The sequence below is a fragment of the Aspergillus mulundensis genome (assembly GCF_003369625.1).
Source record: "Aspergillus mulundensis strain DSM 5745 chromosome Unknown scaffold_6, whole genome shotgun sequence".
Taxonomy (NCBI): domain Eukaryota; kingdom Fungi; phylum Ascomycota; class Eurotiomycetes; order Eurotiales; family Aspergillaceae; genus Aspergillus; species Aspergillus mulundensis.
The window spans coordinates 1,722,151-1,736,602 of NW_020797894.1; the positions used below are offsets into that span (position 1 = coordinate 1,722,151).

General features: G+C 53.8%; 8 protein-coding genes across 8 annotated transcripts; 5 read left to right on the forward strand and 3 right to left on the reverse strand.

Moving 5' to 3' along the window:
- Positions 1–223: 223 nt before the first annotated feature.
- On the reverse strand, positions 224–2,112 carry DSM5745_06740 (putative Pantothenate transporter liz; the record flags this gene model as incomplete). Its single annotated transcript, XM_026748756.1, has 6 exons — positions 224–514; positions 611–719; positions 825–1,067; positions 1,128–1,703; positions 1,753–1,921; positions 1,968–2,112. The coding sequence occupies 6 exons, from the start codon at positions 2,110–2,112 to the stop codon at positions 224–226; spliced, it is 1,533 nt and encodes a 510-aa protein (XP_026603060.1).
- Positions 2,113–2,619: 507 nt separating this feature from the next.
- DSM5745_06741 (uncharacterized protein) lies at positions 2,620–3,902 on the forward strand (the record flags this gene model as incomplete). The annotated part of the gene is made up of 4 exons (XM_026748757.1): positions 2,620–2,677; positions 2,724–2,825; positions 2,877–3,045; positions 3,107–3,902. 4 exons carry the CDS (start codon positions 2,620–2,622, stop codon positions 3,900–3,902), a joined length of 1,125 nt encoding a protein of 374 aa, XP_026603061.1.
- Positions 3,903–4,000: 98 nt separating this feature from the next.
- DSM5745_06742 (uncharacterized protein) lies at positions 4,001–4,955 on the reverse strand (the record flags this gene model as incomplete). Its single annotated transcript, XM_026748758.1, has 3 exons — positions 4,001–4,102; positions 4,159–4,773; positions 4,839–4,955. 3 exons carry the CDS (start codon positions 4,953–4,955, stop codon positions 4,001–4,003), a joined length of 834 nt encoding a protein of 277 aa, XP_026603062.1.
- A 264-nt stretch (positions 4,956–5,219) lies between these two features.
- On the forward strand, positions 5,220–6,222 carry DSM5745_06743 (haloacid dehalogenase superfamily protein; the record flags this gene model as incomplete). The annotated part of the gene is made up of 3 exons (XM_026748759.1): positions 5,220–5,239; positions 5,290–5,449; positions 5,503–6,222. The coding sequence occupies 3 exons, from the start codon at positions 5,220–5,222 to the stop codon at positions 6,220–6,222; spliced, it is 900 nt and encodes a 299-aa protein (XP_026603063.1).
- Positions 6,223–6,371: 149 nt separating this feature from the next.
- Positions 6,372–7,418, reverse strand: DSM5745_06744 (EXPERA domain-containing protein; the record flags this gene model as incomplete). Its single annotated transcript, XM_026748760.1, has 1 exon — positions 6,372–7,418. One exon carries the CDS (start codon positions 7,416–7,418, stop codon positions 6,372–6,374), a length of 1,047 nt encoding a protein of 348 aa, XP_026603064.1.
- A 630-nt stretch (positions 7,419–8,048) lies between these two features.
- DSM5745_06745 (polysaccharide deacetylase family protein) lies at positions 8,049–9,091 on the forward strand (the record flags this gene model as incomplete). Its single annotated transcript, XM_026748761.1, has 3 exons — positions 8,049–8,104; positions 8,165–8,359; positions 8,440–9,091. The coding sequence occupies 3 exons, from the start codon at positions 8,049–8,051 to the stop codon at positions 9,089–9,091; spliced, it is 903 nt and encodes a 300-aa protein (XP_026603065.1).
- A 2,580-nt stretch (positions 9,092–11,671) lies between these two features.
- Positions 11,672–12,211, forward strand: DSM5745_06746 (uncharacterized protein; the record flags this gene model as incomplete). The annotated part of the gene is made up of 1 exon (XM_026748762.1): positions 11,672–12,211. The coding sequence occupies one exon, from the start codon at positions 11,672–11,674 to the stop codon at positions 12,209–12,211; it is 540 nt and encodes a 179-aa protein (XP_026603066.1).
- A 1,201-nt stretch (positions 12,212–13,412) lies between these two features.
- On the forward strand, positions 13,413–13,874 carry DSM5745_06747 (uncharacterized protein; the record flags this gene model as incomplete). Its single annotated transcript, XM_026748763.1, has 1 exon — positions 13,413–13,874. The coding sequence occupies one exon, from the start codon at positions 13,413–13,415 to the stop codon at positions 13,872–13,874; it is 462 nt and encodes a 153-aa protein (XP_026603067.1).
- Between the last annotated feature and the right edge of the window lie 578 nt (positions 13,875–14,452).

Sequence of the window (14,452 nt, forward strand, 5' to 3'; positions counted from 1 at the left end):
CTAACGAATCTTCGCTGATTCTGCAAAAGTGAGCTGATAAACTTTTATGACTGCGGAGATCCTTGAATACCCGCAGCCATGGTTGATGAAATGCTGTAGTATTAGCCACACAGCATTCAATCTATTCAATAGCATATTCAAGTATCCTTTCTCATACAACGACCCTCTCCCCCCCTCTAACACTTTTTTTTCCAGACAAATCTAGATCCCTTCTAGAACCAATCTACCTCTTCCCATCCTTCGTCCTCTCAACAACCTCCTCCTCAACCGGCGTCTCAACACCCTCCCCACCATCTGCGTCAGACTCCGCCTCGCCAGCTCCCAGCGCTTCCCCCCTCTGATCCCGTCTATACAGAACAAGCGACGTGATGAACCCAGCCCAGAGAAAGAAATAGAATACAAATGTCACAGGCCACCCCTTTCGCCAGCGCGGGGCGCCGTCTGGCCCGGCGGTTGGGAAGAGCAAGAGCGGGACCCAGATGTTGAAGGAGTAGCCGAATGTCATCATTGAGCCCTGGAAACTCGTGTTAGTGATAGTATAAACGTGTATTGGTGGAGATAGATGGGAAGGGAAAGAGAGCGATATGGACAGGGAGGTCAGTGGACGTACCATGATAAGGGCTCGTTCCTCGGAGTCGTCTTTTACGATGGTGTTGACGGTGGAGTAGAGGATTGGGCTTGCGCAGCCGGAGACGCCGAAGAGGAACCAGGCGAGGAATCTAGCGACTTGCGTTAGGTAGATTCCTGTGGTTATGGCTATGGCATGGTTTGTTTGGCTGGCGAGAGAGCATGTGGGAGTTAGGGCTAGAAATGAGAAAACATACTTCAGCCCCGTCGGGATATTCCAGATGCACATGCAGAGAGTCGAGAACAGTGAGGAGGCCGAGATGATGGTATATATGATCCATGACGGATAGATCGAAGCGAGAGTTGTCCCGAGCCACGAGGAGACGATGTTGAGGGCTTGGATGACGGTGGGGTACTGGTTGATTTGGGTGACGGAGTATCCTTCGGCCTTCAACCAGAGGTTCATGTAGCCGCTTGGGTAGGAGGAGAGGATCATGCAGCTGCTCAGGTCAGCCCTTCACACCCTATCCCCGGAATTGGTGTTCAGGAAAATAACATACGCATAGCAAAACAGAAACACATAGATATGCCACCGCTTCAGACTCCTCTTAAAGACATCCAGCCCCAACCGTCCAGGTCGTCGAATATTCGCCCTTCTCATCCGCTCCTTCGCGATCTCTGTATCCCGTTCTGTCAGGAAGAATGGTCGCGGCGAGTCGGGCACACCCGGGAATATGAAGAACCCTATTAGCGCGACGGGGATGGTAAAGATCCCATCGATGATGAAAAGCCACCTCCACCCTGGCATACCTCCGACTCCGGAGAGGTTGGTGTATGCCGCTGCTTGCAGGTACCCGCTGATCATTGTGCCGAGCGGATTGCAGATGAACCAGGTTCCAGCGCGCTTGAAGAGGTCGGGGCCGGAGTACCATGAGCCTAGACTTGTTAGACTGATATAGGAGCCGTGATTCAGGCGTGGTTCACCTAGGATGAAGTGCGTTCCGGCAAAAACCGGAGCCTCGAACATGCCCACCAGGAATCGCATGGCGTAGAGCTGATGCACGTTTGTTGCGCGGCTTTGGGCGAAGGTGCAGATTCCCCAGAGGATTTCAAGGGTGGGCAGGAGCCAGCGAGCTCTATCGCCATGGTCAGAATTGTCCTAAGTACAAGTGAAAGAGAACGTACAGCTTTGGTCTCGACAGTAGAAGCAACCCAGGAACCTGGAATACCACATACGCGGTGTAGTAGCAGACGTTGAAGTAGTTGAGTTCATTGCCGTAAAGCCCAAAGTCCTCCTTGAGCCCGCTAACGTACGCATTGCTGATGTTGGTCTGGTCGAGGTACTTCACGAAGACTGGCTGCGGTCAATTGTTGCCTCAGAAGAAGAGAAGGGTGCGCACAGCAGAGGCAGGAGTAGACCAGAATCGAGAGATCAAGCTTGAACAGCAGCTTCCGCTCCTCAGCCGGATACGACGAGGGATACCAGTTGAAGATCTCCTTGAAGAGTCCGAGGGGCGACGGCCTTGCTTTCTTCGGCTCCGACATGTCGGCAATGGTCAACCGCCCTCTGTCCTTCCACCGCATCCATTCTTATACCACACAACCAGATTGCTTCAAATTGGCTTCTTTGACGCAATTCATTTCTCCCCTCTATTTCTTCAGCCAGAGGCAACTGACACAACACATTGTGTAATGCACAGAGATCTACCCCAATGGCGTGCTGGGATGGCGAATCCAACCCCGGCCCTGAGGAATCTGCGACTGCCTTATCGCGCCAACCAAGGACAAGACCCGGCTCAAGACATGCTTGACTTGCTGCTAGCGAGTCAGACGGACGCCAACAGGCGCGGCTGCGTTCCTCACATCGAGTAAGGTGGAATCTGGGGCAATAACGTGCGTGGATGGCGTGCTCGGTTGAGAATCAATCAGATATGCCGCATTGAATATACGATGCGGGGTACAATGGCACGATGCAGGACATATATAGCTTGCTGAGGTCTTGGTTGAGCAGGATCCTTCCTGTCCAGAGCATAGCATTTGGACGCTGCGAACATGTCGACTACATTTGAAATCCCCCGCTACGAGCAGGTGCCCGAGACCAAGGAGGACCGTGAGTTCTCAAAGCCTTGTTAGTGCCTCGGGTACTAATGAAACAGTTGACTGGGCTGAGCTGGTCACAATTGACCTGAGCCGCTTCGACCAGCCTGGCGGGAAAGAAGAGCTGGTCCAGAAGCTCGACCACGCCGTCAAGAACGTCGGTATGTAACATCCGATTCTGGGCCGCAGAGGATATACCAATGACTTGGCAGGCTTCTTCTACGTCAAGAACTTCAACATCTCCCAGGAAGAAGTGGACCGCCAGTTCGCTCTCGGCCGGGAATTCTACGCCCTCCCACTACAGGAGAAACTCAAGTACCATTCCGCCGCTGACCTCGAGCGAGGCGAGTACAACGGATATCGTCCAGCCGGGCATCGCATGTAAGACGTTATCCCTATCCCAAGTCGACAAAAGACAACAACTAACAAGACCCGCGGACAGGCTCGGCAACGGCATAAAGGACAACATCCAAGTCTACAACATCCCCAAATTCGACGGGCACCACTCGCGCCCCCAACCCGCCATCCTAGCAGCCCACATCAACGAGATCGAAGCCTTCAGCCGCAAATGCCACACCGAAGTCGTGGAGAAACTCCTCCGCCTCTTCGCACTCCTCCTCGAACTCCCCGACGAAAATCAGCTCGTGCATGACCACAAGTACGACGACGAGGGCGATGACCACCTCCGCTACATGCACTACGCTGCCCGCGACGCCAGCGAGAATAAACGCGCCGCCGAGATCTACACGCCGGGCCACACGGATCTGGGCTCCGTCACGCTGCTCTTTCGCCAGCCTGTCGCGGCACTGCAGATCCTTAACAGCGAGGGACAGTGGAAGTGGGTGAAGCCGCAGGACGGGACGATCACGATTAACACGTGTGACGCGTTGACGGCGTTGACGGGGGGTCTGATCAAGTCGAGTATCCATCGGGTGCGGACGCCGCCGGCTGACCAGGCGGGTATTGACCGGTTGGGCGTGCTGTATTTCGCGCGGCCCAATAACCATGTCGTGCTTGATCCGATTGCCAACAGCCCTGTGCTGCAGAGGCTGGGACTGACGTCGAATGTGTTTACGGAGATGGGGAAGCACTTGACGATGAAGGAGTGGGTTCAGGTGAGGCAGACGCAGCAGCAGAGGAAGAAGCAGGAGGCCAGGATCTCGGATGATGGGAAGTATACGTATAAGCCGAAGGATATGGAGATTATCCCGGGGTTGTTGGCTAAGGTGTATAACTAGGTCAGAGTTGAAAGTGGCAGGCCTAAACAGCTAGGTGTATATCATTCACCAAGCCAACTGGAACGTTCTTAGCCTGAATATATTCCAAAAATGCGATGTTATGAAGAGAAATTGACACTATACCCCCCCGTCTTCGGATCCTGCACAAAGTTGAAGTTATCCGTCGACAGCCCAAATGGCTTGAGAATCCCATTCCCCAGCTGCAAAAAGATGTTAGCCAGCCCAGTTTACGCTCAACAACAGAATGGCCACTCACATCCTTCAACTTCCCCATCATCTCCCCCATCTCAACCTCCTTCGCCTTCGCAATCCTCCCCGGCAACTCCCTCAGCGCCTTAGCCACGATCTTCCGATCGCCCACCGGCAAATTCCCCATCGCATCAAGGACCTTATAGTCCTCCTCAGCCCCCTGCAAATTCGCCCAGCCCCCAAGCTCACTCTTCGCCCTAGCGCGCCGCATAAGCGCCTTCGCGCGGATCCTCGCAACATCTGCTTTCCGCTTGTCCTGCTCCTTGACTTTCGCGAGCGCTTCGGCTTCATCGGTCTCGTCGTCGTCGATTTCAACGACCCCGGAGCCGGAGCCGGGCTCGCCCTGGTCCGCTCCCCCGTCTTTCGTTTCGGCCGTCGATGCCGGGATCACACGATCCAACCCCTCAATACACCGACTCGCGCTATCAACCGCCGCCTTCCAGTCCTCGAGCTGCAGGTAGCATGCGGCCATGTTGCTTCGGACAACGGCGATCTCGTAGTCTAGGTATGTGGGACAGGAGGCGAGGGCGCGGTCGTAGGTGGATATTGCTTGGGTGTAGGAGGATGCGGTGTACAGGGCGTTGGCTTCGGATTTTAGGGCGTGGGATTCGGCGAGGAGGGCCTGGGGAACGTTTAGTTTAGTTTAGTTGGGGTTGGTTGGGTTTGGTTGGAGGGGGAGAGGCGCACTGCTTCTTCTTCTGGGGGGAAGCGCGCGTCGTGGAAGACTTCTTCGTCTTCGTCTTCTGTGTCGCTTGGGGCATTTTGGGATTTCTTGGGAGGGTCTGTTGCTGTTATCGGGGCCATTTTGGTGTTCCTGTTTTGCGGAGGTGAGTGGTGGAAGTAAAGTTGCGGGGAGGAGAGTTGACACCATGATGCTCTCTGGTGCCTTATATCTCAGGCATTCAAGACGTACTTTGCCTGCGATAAGATAAGATAAGATATCTCAGAAATCGGCGCTTCGGCGCCAACTGAGGGGAACCACTCGGCTTTGTTGGAGTCGTTCCATTTTCCTCAATTGTTCTTCCTACAACCTATCCTAGACATAGAGCCTACAAGCATCCCCTCAAAATGAACAGCGTAAACCCAAAGTACGTACCTTCCCTCAATTCAAGAATGAGAGCTCTCTAACAACGCCTAGCCTCCCCCCAGTCCGAGCCTGCCTCTTCGACATGGACGGCCTCCTCATCGACTCAGAGGACCTCTACACAGCAATCACAAACAAAGTGCTGCACTCGTTCGGCAAGCCCGATCTGCCCTGGTCCATTAAGGCGCAATTGCAAGGCCGGCCGCAGCCTGAGGTCTCTTCCCCATTCCCCCCTCCCCACAAAAACGTTATTTAACAACCGCCCAGGCAGCACGGATCTTCTCCGACTGGGCCCAGCTCCCCATCCCACACGAGGAGTACATGGCGCGGATCTCAAAGATGCAGGCGGAGCTGTTCCCGACTACGAAGCCGCTCCCGGGTGTAGAGTCTCTGCTGAACACGCTCGCCGCTACGCAGGGGACTTCGAGCCCCGTGCACATTGCGCTGGCGACATCGAGCCACGCGCGGAACTACCATCTGAAAACGGGGCATCTGGCGGATCTTTTCTCGGTGTTTCCTGAGAAGCAGCGGGTGCTGGGTGATGATCCGCGGATTGGGAAGGGAAGGGGCAAGCCGCTTCCTGATATCTACTTGCTTGCGCTTGAGACGATAAATACGGCTCTGAGGGAGAAGGGTCAGAAGGAGATTACGCCGGAGGAGTGTCTTGTTTTTGAGGATGCGGTGCCCGGTGTTGAGGCTGGACGGCGCGCGGGGATGAGGGTTGTTTGGGTGCCGCATCCGGGGCTGTTGGAGGCATATAAGGGGCGCGAGGAGGAGGTGCTTGCTGGGTTGACGGGAGAGCATAAGGATGAGGAGAAGAGTGTGGCTGAGAGGGAGGCGGATGCGATGGCGGAGGAGAGATTGCATGCGAAGAGTGCGGGGAAGCCGGGGAAGATCGGGGATGGGTTTGCGGAGATCCTGGGGAGCTTGGAGGGGTTCCCGTATGAGAAGTATGGGATGAAGGTTGTCAATAATGGCGATGCTTGAAGGCGTCCAGTCCAGTCTCCCGAATTGTTACGGAGTATAGATTGATGGAAATAAATTAAGACATAAATTACTCATAGCCAATATGATATATCCAGTCATCAACATGTACCTCGTCTATTCTATATACGATCCCTTTTCATCATCATGATTCATTTTGCCTTCTTCCCCTCTTTCCCCTCAACGCCCTCCGCAAGCACAAACGCCCGTCTAACCTCCTTCCCAGCCTCAAAAAGCACCCAAAGCGGAATCCAAACCCAGAGCGTATTGAAGAAAAACAGATAAAACCACGTATAAACGGCGTTACTCGTATCGAGCTGGGTGCTCCCCGTCAACCACTCCGGCGCAAAAGTCATAAAGCCACCGTAAAGCTCTGCCGTTGCCAGCGCCGTAGCCACAAGCCAGAGCTTCGCTTTGGCCGCACCCTTGGCTTCGGCCTCGGCTTTCGCGGTGGAGGCGGAGGTAGATGACGACAACGACGACCTGGACGAGTTCGATTTGGACGGCGTGGCTTTTGACGATGTTTTCGAAGACGAGGCCGAGGCCGAGTTCGAAGGAAGACTCGACTGCCACAGCAGATAACATACATACACCGCCGCCGGCCCACCCAGGAACACGGTCAACAGTTCCAAGCTAATAACCGTCGCATCCGCGCTCGCCCAGCGGTGGTCAGCCTTCGCGTATTCCTGCCACAGCCTCGAGGACGGCGCGGTCCCGTACGCGGCTCCGTAGACGCGGTCTTTTATCCCTAGGAAGGCGGGTTCCGGCGCGTTCAGACCCGCGGGGAGAACCGCGTAGCTGGTGAAGCATTCGTAGAGGAAGGAGCCCTCGATGAAGAGGTGGGTGAGGGCGTCGTAGGCGTGCCAGTAGAAGAGGAGGCGGTTGCGGGTTTGTGAGGACGGGATGAGGGTTTGGCCGGCAAAGTAGGCGATTGGCATGAAGGAGAGGGCGAAGAGGATGCAGAGGATTGTGGGGGTGTCGAGGGTGAATGTTGAGGGCGGGGATTGGGTGGACATTTTGAGGGCCTCGAAGGATGCGCGGGTTGGTTGTTTGCGCTGGTACGAGGTGTAGAGAGTCGGTTGTGCGACGGCTCTTGGTGTCGTCGGGTTCAAGGGCTTGTGGAAAGTTGATGTCGCGCTGGACCCCTGGAATTGTTTGTTTACAGTTTGTGCCTGAACCGTGAGGCAGCAATGGGGCATGTTCAGGAACTTCAGGATCGACGTGGTGGGGCGTTTCTCCAGCTCGCCGCTCCATCGAGATCACCGAACGATTCCATGGCCACTGATTTCTCCACCTTGTTGTTGTCTTTAGACTATCAAAGCTCGAGCGCTGGGGAAGGATCTGTACAGATTAACGTCTTTTACCTGCATATACCACATCATTCACATGCAGATAGGGAAATGCCATGAGTTGAGGGTGTAGGGGGGACTCTTCCGCTGCTTCCTTGCAGTCTAATCTGGGCGTATATCCATGGATAGGATCTTGTAAACCGAAGGAAGGGGATGCATACTTGCTGCCAATGAAATCAGAAAGACGCACTTCGCGCTTCGTTCAGTTGGCTATAGAAGACATTCCCCTCTCTGTACGGAGTATGTCCCAACAAATTATACGTCACCAGGCATATTGATGCATACCCTAACCAGTAGCAACTCTTAACTTCCAAGGATTACCCCTCAAATATCTATCTAGGCAGCTGTATGTACCCCTCCTGCTTTGTAATGCCCCTTCAAAACAGATCCTATCAACCTGGATATAAAAGCGCCGTCGTTGCAGCCTTAGATCGCTTCTCTCCCCCATTCCCGACACTTCGTATTGATCAGAACACAGCCATGGTCAAGAGAGTTCTAGTAGGATACGGCATTGACGTCGACGCCGTGAGTGGCTGGTACGAACTCTTCTATCTAGAACCCCGTGGCGGACTTCGGGACTAACATGAATGCTCCAGGATCAATACAAGGGACGGCTCCCCCGCAAACCCAACAGACGTATCCCGCGGCATCTTCGGAGCCACCGTGGGCATCGACCGGCTGCTGAAGCTCTACGACAAATACAACATCAAAGCGACCTGGTTCGTGCCGGGCCATTCCCTTGAGAGTTTCCCGAACCAGCTGGCGAAGGTTCGAGACGCCGGGCATGAACTGTACGTCGATGGCCCTTCTCTTGAATCGTCTACCTACCTACAGTCCCTAGCGAAATGACAGCACCACTAACATCACCCAGAGCCCTGCACGGCTACACCCACGAATTCGTCTCAACCCTAACCCCCCAACAAGAGCGCGACGTCCTCACCCGCTCAATCTCAGCAATGACAGCGTTCACCGGCAAGAAGCCAAAAGGCTGGACGGCCCCCGCCTGGTCCACATCCCCCTCCACCGTCTCCCTCCTCCAAGAACACGGCCTGGAATATGACCACTCCTTCATGCATCACGACAGCCACCTCTACTACCTCCCCGAGGAGACAGACTACATACCCACCGACACCTCGCAAGACGCCTCAACCTGGATGAAACCAATGAGCGCATTGAAATCCTCAGGAATCGTCTGCGTGCCCGCAAACTGGCACGTGGACGACTGGCCGCCGTTCCAGTTCAGCCTGAAGCAGCCGAATTCGCACGGCTATGTGGATGTTGCCTCGGTTGAGCGGACGTGGCGCGATATCTTTTCGTTCCTGTATAGAGAGCACGAGGAGTTTGTGTTTCCTATTAGTATTCATCCGCAGGTTAGTGGGAAGCCGCAGGTGATGCTGATGCATGAGCGGTTTATTGAGTGGGTTAATGGCCATGAGGGGGTTGAGTGGTGTACCTTCGAAACGATGGTGAGGGAGTTTAAGGAGGGGAGGATCCAGGGCGCGGTGGTTGAGGGGGGTGTTTAGTTGAGGTTCAGGGTGCTGACGGGCGTATGTATACTGGAGACTAAATACTATGGTATTTCGTGAAGATATTTACCTTGAAAGACGCCATTCTTCTATGGTAGGCCTGGGCAAGTCAAGACCGTCGGTGTTCTCACCCGGTTAGCAGGTGGCCAGGGCAGCTGAAGTTTGTTCTCTTGAACCCTGTGCAGTGTGCATACAAGAAGCAGCATGGCCGCTTCACTTCTCTTCGAACCCCTTTGCCATGGAGTCTGCTGCTTGTGTGGATAACCTGTCATTTCGCGGCATTAGGGGGTGGGAGCAGGACGAGCCGGGTCTGCACTTCAGATCGTTGCTCGTTGCCCAAATTTGACGGTAATGGATCTGGAGCTGGATGAATGGGTGCGGCCACATCATCTAGGGTATATCTAAGCCCGACGTGCTGGTATGGATTTGTTGGTCAGTGGAAGCCCTTAACTAAATGCTATCGGTTCATAGCAGTTGCGGAGGGAATCAGAAACATCCCTAATACCTTCAGAGTTTTCAATTAGGCGTGCACATCCGAAGCCCCATGGAGAGCTACCTTGCCGGTGCTGAATTTCTTGGGTTCAGAGGGTCTGGACACCCTGTCTGCAAGCCTGCAAGCCTGCAAGCCATATTGGGTCGAGCGGGTCTGGACACTCTTTCTGCATGCCTAAAAACCATGAGCACCTCTCTTCGCGAGCTTAAGCTCTCGCATATCTCTATATTTCTCGACATCCTCTTCCCACTGGATGGAGCCGGCGAGCCATCACCTACCGCGGAAACGATGAAATGGCCGAACCTAGAACGCTAGAGCTCAGTAAAATGCCCCTGCGGCTACCCTCTGGTATGACCACATTCCATACCATATCTTCCCGTGTATAAAGCTAACGGTTCTAACAGGACAATGGATCTTGCGCCCTTTAAGCAGCACCAATCCGCAATCGCTGAGATCACCGACTGGGAAGACAAAATATGCCAAAGAGAGCGCGGTGCCATGCCACGGCCAGTAATAGAGGAGGAGAGATTCCACCGGCTATTCATTTCGCTAGGCTATGCGTCCCGGTGGATGCCAGGTTTGGCAAGCGACAGCTTTGATCTCGCTCAACCAGTCCACGTTTCTTTCATCTGCCAAGTAGGCGGCGGAGGCAGCAATGTTACTCTGGAATGGGACTCTGGTGGCTCGGTTCCAAAGTATAGACCTGACGAACAGGTTGCGAAAGCCTGGGGTTTTCGTTGGATGAAGGTCGACCATGAATAGCCATTCTCTGAGCTCCAGCGTCTGCTGATTATGCAGTGCATCGCTGAGTAATCCGAATTCTCGCAACCTCATCGATGTATCCTTTCAATATATTAGGCGGATGAGAGGATCCAGTTGAGATGAATAGAACGGACTCGGTCTTGCTTGTTGATAGAACCCGGGGCGGGGAAATTGTAACAGCAAAGAACTCCAGGAACCCCGGTTGAACACAACCCGGCCATATAAATAGCGAACAGCTGAGTATAAAAATCGCGCCTTGTGGTGGACTTACATGGGCATAGCTTAATCCCATGACCCGTCCCACAAACAGTCACCGAAGTCCCATGATTCATCCAAGCGACAAAAATAGGCAGATGAGCTGTCCTGTGGCGTTGTGGGATCGGCCCGATGCAACCAGCAATACAGGAGCGATCAATATCTGGATGATGGCAAGATTGAACTAAAGGTTTGACCTGCTCGCATCAATTATCCGGGCGCATGGGATGGGATTCGATGGTTTCGTGGCGTTTGGGTGGATGGCAACGAAAACCACGGCTGTCATGGCAGATACCAGGGAATATGGTTCATTATGCACAATGTAGTAAATGTAGTAGAGGTTGTTTGATTGACGACTGGGCAGTTGACCATTGACCAGAGTGTGGTTAAGCTTTGCGGGGTGCTGCTGAGGAACTTCGGATCCGCAATCCATGCTACATCATTAGTGCACAAGATTGCAGTGCCAACGGCCCGCTGACAGGGTATCCGTCCGCAGCAAGGGGCTGAGCTCTGGGGTCCATGGAGGGTGAGATCCGATTAGGTGGAAATCACTGCAGAGAGATGAGGTAGCGCGAACCAGTTGCGTGGATAGTCAGCAGTCAATTATAGTCTATGCCTACCGAGATCATGACTCAAATCGGGCAGTCTGACTCTTTTACCTAACAGGAAACTCAGGATACCCGCCTTGCTACTGTCAAGCAGGGCCATGAGTTCTTATCGTGTCTTACCCGGTGCCCGGGGCTGTCATCTGGGCGAGAGATGCTGCTCGTTTTTGGTGAGCGCGTGCGCCCTTCACGTGTAGTCGTCTGACCTACGCTGAGAGGCTGAGTGCTTTATAATCGGCCTCGTACCTTTCTTTCAGCTGCCTTGCGGAGGAAATACGAAGTTTTGCCCGCTGGAGTTGCCCTGGAAGCTGCGAAAAAGGTGATTCATAACGGGGCTGTTCCTTATCACGGGGGGTTTTGCAGGTGCCTGGTGCGTCTTTGGCTTTGCAACCCGGGCGACGTGCACATCTTTCATATACCCCAGTCTGCCCTCACTCGATTAATTTCGGAACATTGTTCACGATGCCACGTTTCCACCACAAAAGACGCCACTCCTGGCCCTACTGCGGTTCGAGTACGCAGCTGAAAGAACGTAACCTGCCTGCTATCACCGTGACGGGGCCTGACAATGAATTCGAAGGCCAGTTCCTGACTCCGATCGAGGCCGATGAGCTGTTTGAGGATGACGCCGCGTCTGCTGGGATCGTTCGCACTCAGTCGTCACGGTCACACCGACTTTGGCACCATTCGAAAGACAAAACGGAGGCCTATAAAACCAACGCTGGCACTGTCTCGCTGCGTAAGATGATGCAGCCACCGCTCGACAGAGCACGATCGCTCTTCGTTTTGCCATCAACGATGTCCGCGAAAGAGATGGCGCTCCTGCCTTACTGGGTCCATCGACTCTCGGCGCATCCCATAGCCGCCAAAGAGAGAAAAATGCCACAAGCTGAGACGCGAGGCCGCCTGATGGTTGAGAAGAACCATAGGCGCTGCCACTCAGAGCGACCGCGCTCCTGGAAGCAGCCGAGTGAGGATTTGTGGACTCTGCTGGAGGAATGATTTTCGCTCTTATGTTGCTGCCTGCATTTTGTGGAGTTTTGGTCATTCGTATTTGCATTGCTGCTTATCGAGGTTCCATAGAGCATAATCATGGCGTGTGGGCTGAAAACAGCATATTGTGGTTACTGTGATTGTTCATTTGTTCTGGTCGCATCATCGATAGGTATTGCATCCTCGAGCTAAACAAGATTGTCAGTATGTTTCAATGGGATTTGTTCTGGCGCCATGTCAACAGCGATCCTGTCACCCTCGACGGTCGCATCCATCAGGAACGTAGATGCCTTGACCTAACGTACGGAGTACTTCTGCTTGCCATCCCGGCTAACACGGAACAGGACTTTGCCCACTCTCCACCTTCTAAGAGCCTCTGGAGGCTCTTCGCTCCTTGGCCGCGGAGTTGTGCTTGTTACGAACAGTCTGTGCCGACTGCCGAGACATTGTGGACGGATCCCGTGACACGCCAAGTCGAATTGGGAATAGCGCCAAGAGATACGGTATCGTTATCGTTCATGTGATTTGACTCATTGACTGATGCCTGGTGACTCAGTTGTCTTGCTTGTTAGTGGCAGAAAGACAGATAGAAGTTGTCGGTGCAATATCAGTATTCTCACCGAGTCTTCAGGTGCATCCTGCATGATGGCCATGGTCCAGATGCCCAAAGCTCACCGACCAGAAGCCTCAGCAAGCGGCTGAAACGATTGCCAGGCCACCAGGCAGAAGCGGTCAAAATCGTCAAGCCGGTGTCACCGCGGGGGCCAAAACTCCAGAATACGCTTCTAGCGCGAGTCCAGCAGCATGGGGCACTTCTCTGCAGATGCCATTATTGGCTGCTGCTCGCCCAGCGGACACAGGAGCTCGCACTAAACCCTACTGATGGACCCCGCGGTCTCGTTGGCACTGTCCGATTCGTTCAATGCTGACCGTCTCGCCTTCCTCTCTCGTGTGCGATGCGCACTCTGATAGGGTGATGGGCCAATGATAGTGTTAGCGCCTGCCCTACGAGGTTGCTCTCCCCGCTACTTGTGGCCCTGGCGAACCGATTGCCCGGGGTCGTTTCTCGGCTTCGACGTCAATCGCAAAGGACCAGGCAGCATAAATAAAGGCTTGATTCCCTTTGTCCACGCTCTTTTTTGGTCTTATATCTGTCTACCATCGCAGTCTTCTACAGACTATCCTACGCTATCCTTACTTCAATCAAGCAATGAGTGATACCTCCACTCTCCAACAAGTCACTACCAACCAATCCATCACCGAACGACCTCTCTCTCAGTCTACCACTGCCTCCTCAACCACATCTGCTCTCAAGCAGTCCGAAAGCAAGACCAACAAACTCGCCTACCTAAGCACGCGCACCTCCAACTCTCCCAACATGACTCGCCCAACTACCCCCCGCTCCTACCCCGTGAGCATCGACACATCTGTCCCCCGTGACTCGTTCTCATCCACAGAGGACAGCCCGCGTCGTACAAGGGGCCCTATGCAGACCACACCAACCCGTACAAGCTCCAACAAATCGCGAGCCAGCTCCGATAGCCGTCGTCGCTACGACAACACTGTCTACCACTATGGCCGCCACTCAAACTACTGGCTCTTTGGCGGGTTCAGCGTCCGAGACACTGTCCGTGATGGCGTCGACTGGATCCGTCAGCAGAAGAAGGGTTGAAACATTGTTTGGACGTCTGCACCAATTTCAATCTACACAACAATCGAATCTAAGCGGCACACTTCAGTCAACCGATAACCTGCGTTGCAGCACGCGTTCAGGCATGCAAAGAATGAGAGAACCCCAGCCTCGTCTCCGATAACACGCCCTGCTAAGCGGCTTGCCGGACTTCGCCGTCAGAATGTTCAGGTCGGGTCAAGGGGCGAAGCGAAAGTCGATAGGTGACGTGCCGGTCACTGTGTCCAAAGTCAGCTTCAACGGATTTTCTTTATCCAGGACTCCGTTTCGAGAGAGGTTCAGCACCCATCGCTTTATTTGGACTGTGTTATCCTTTTTCCATACCTATCTATACAGATACCACAAATGAGAAATTCTTTCTCCTATCATTTTGTCCTTCTGTTCTCCCCTTAAAATCAACTCGACTAGTAAAGCACCAATAGAAGCTGGACTTCTGATGTAGACTATGCATATCATCACCATTCGTATGCCTAACAGTGTTTTGACTGGGTAATCATATGCGATCACTGCGGGAGAGTTGCTTCCACCTAGTCTATCCTGTCTATGGCAGTAGATGGCGC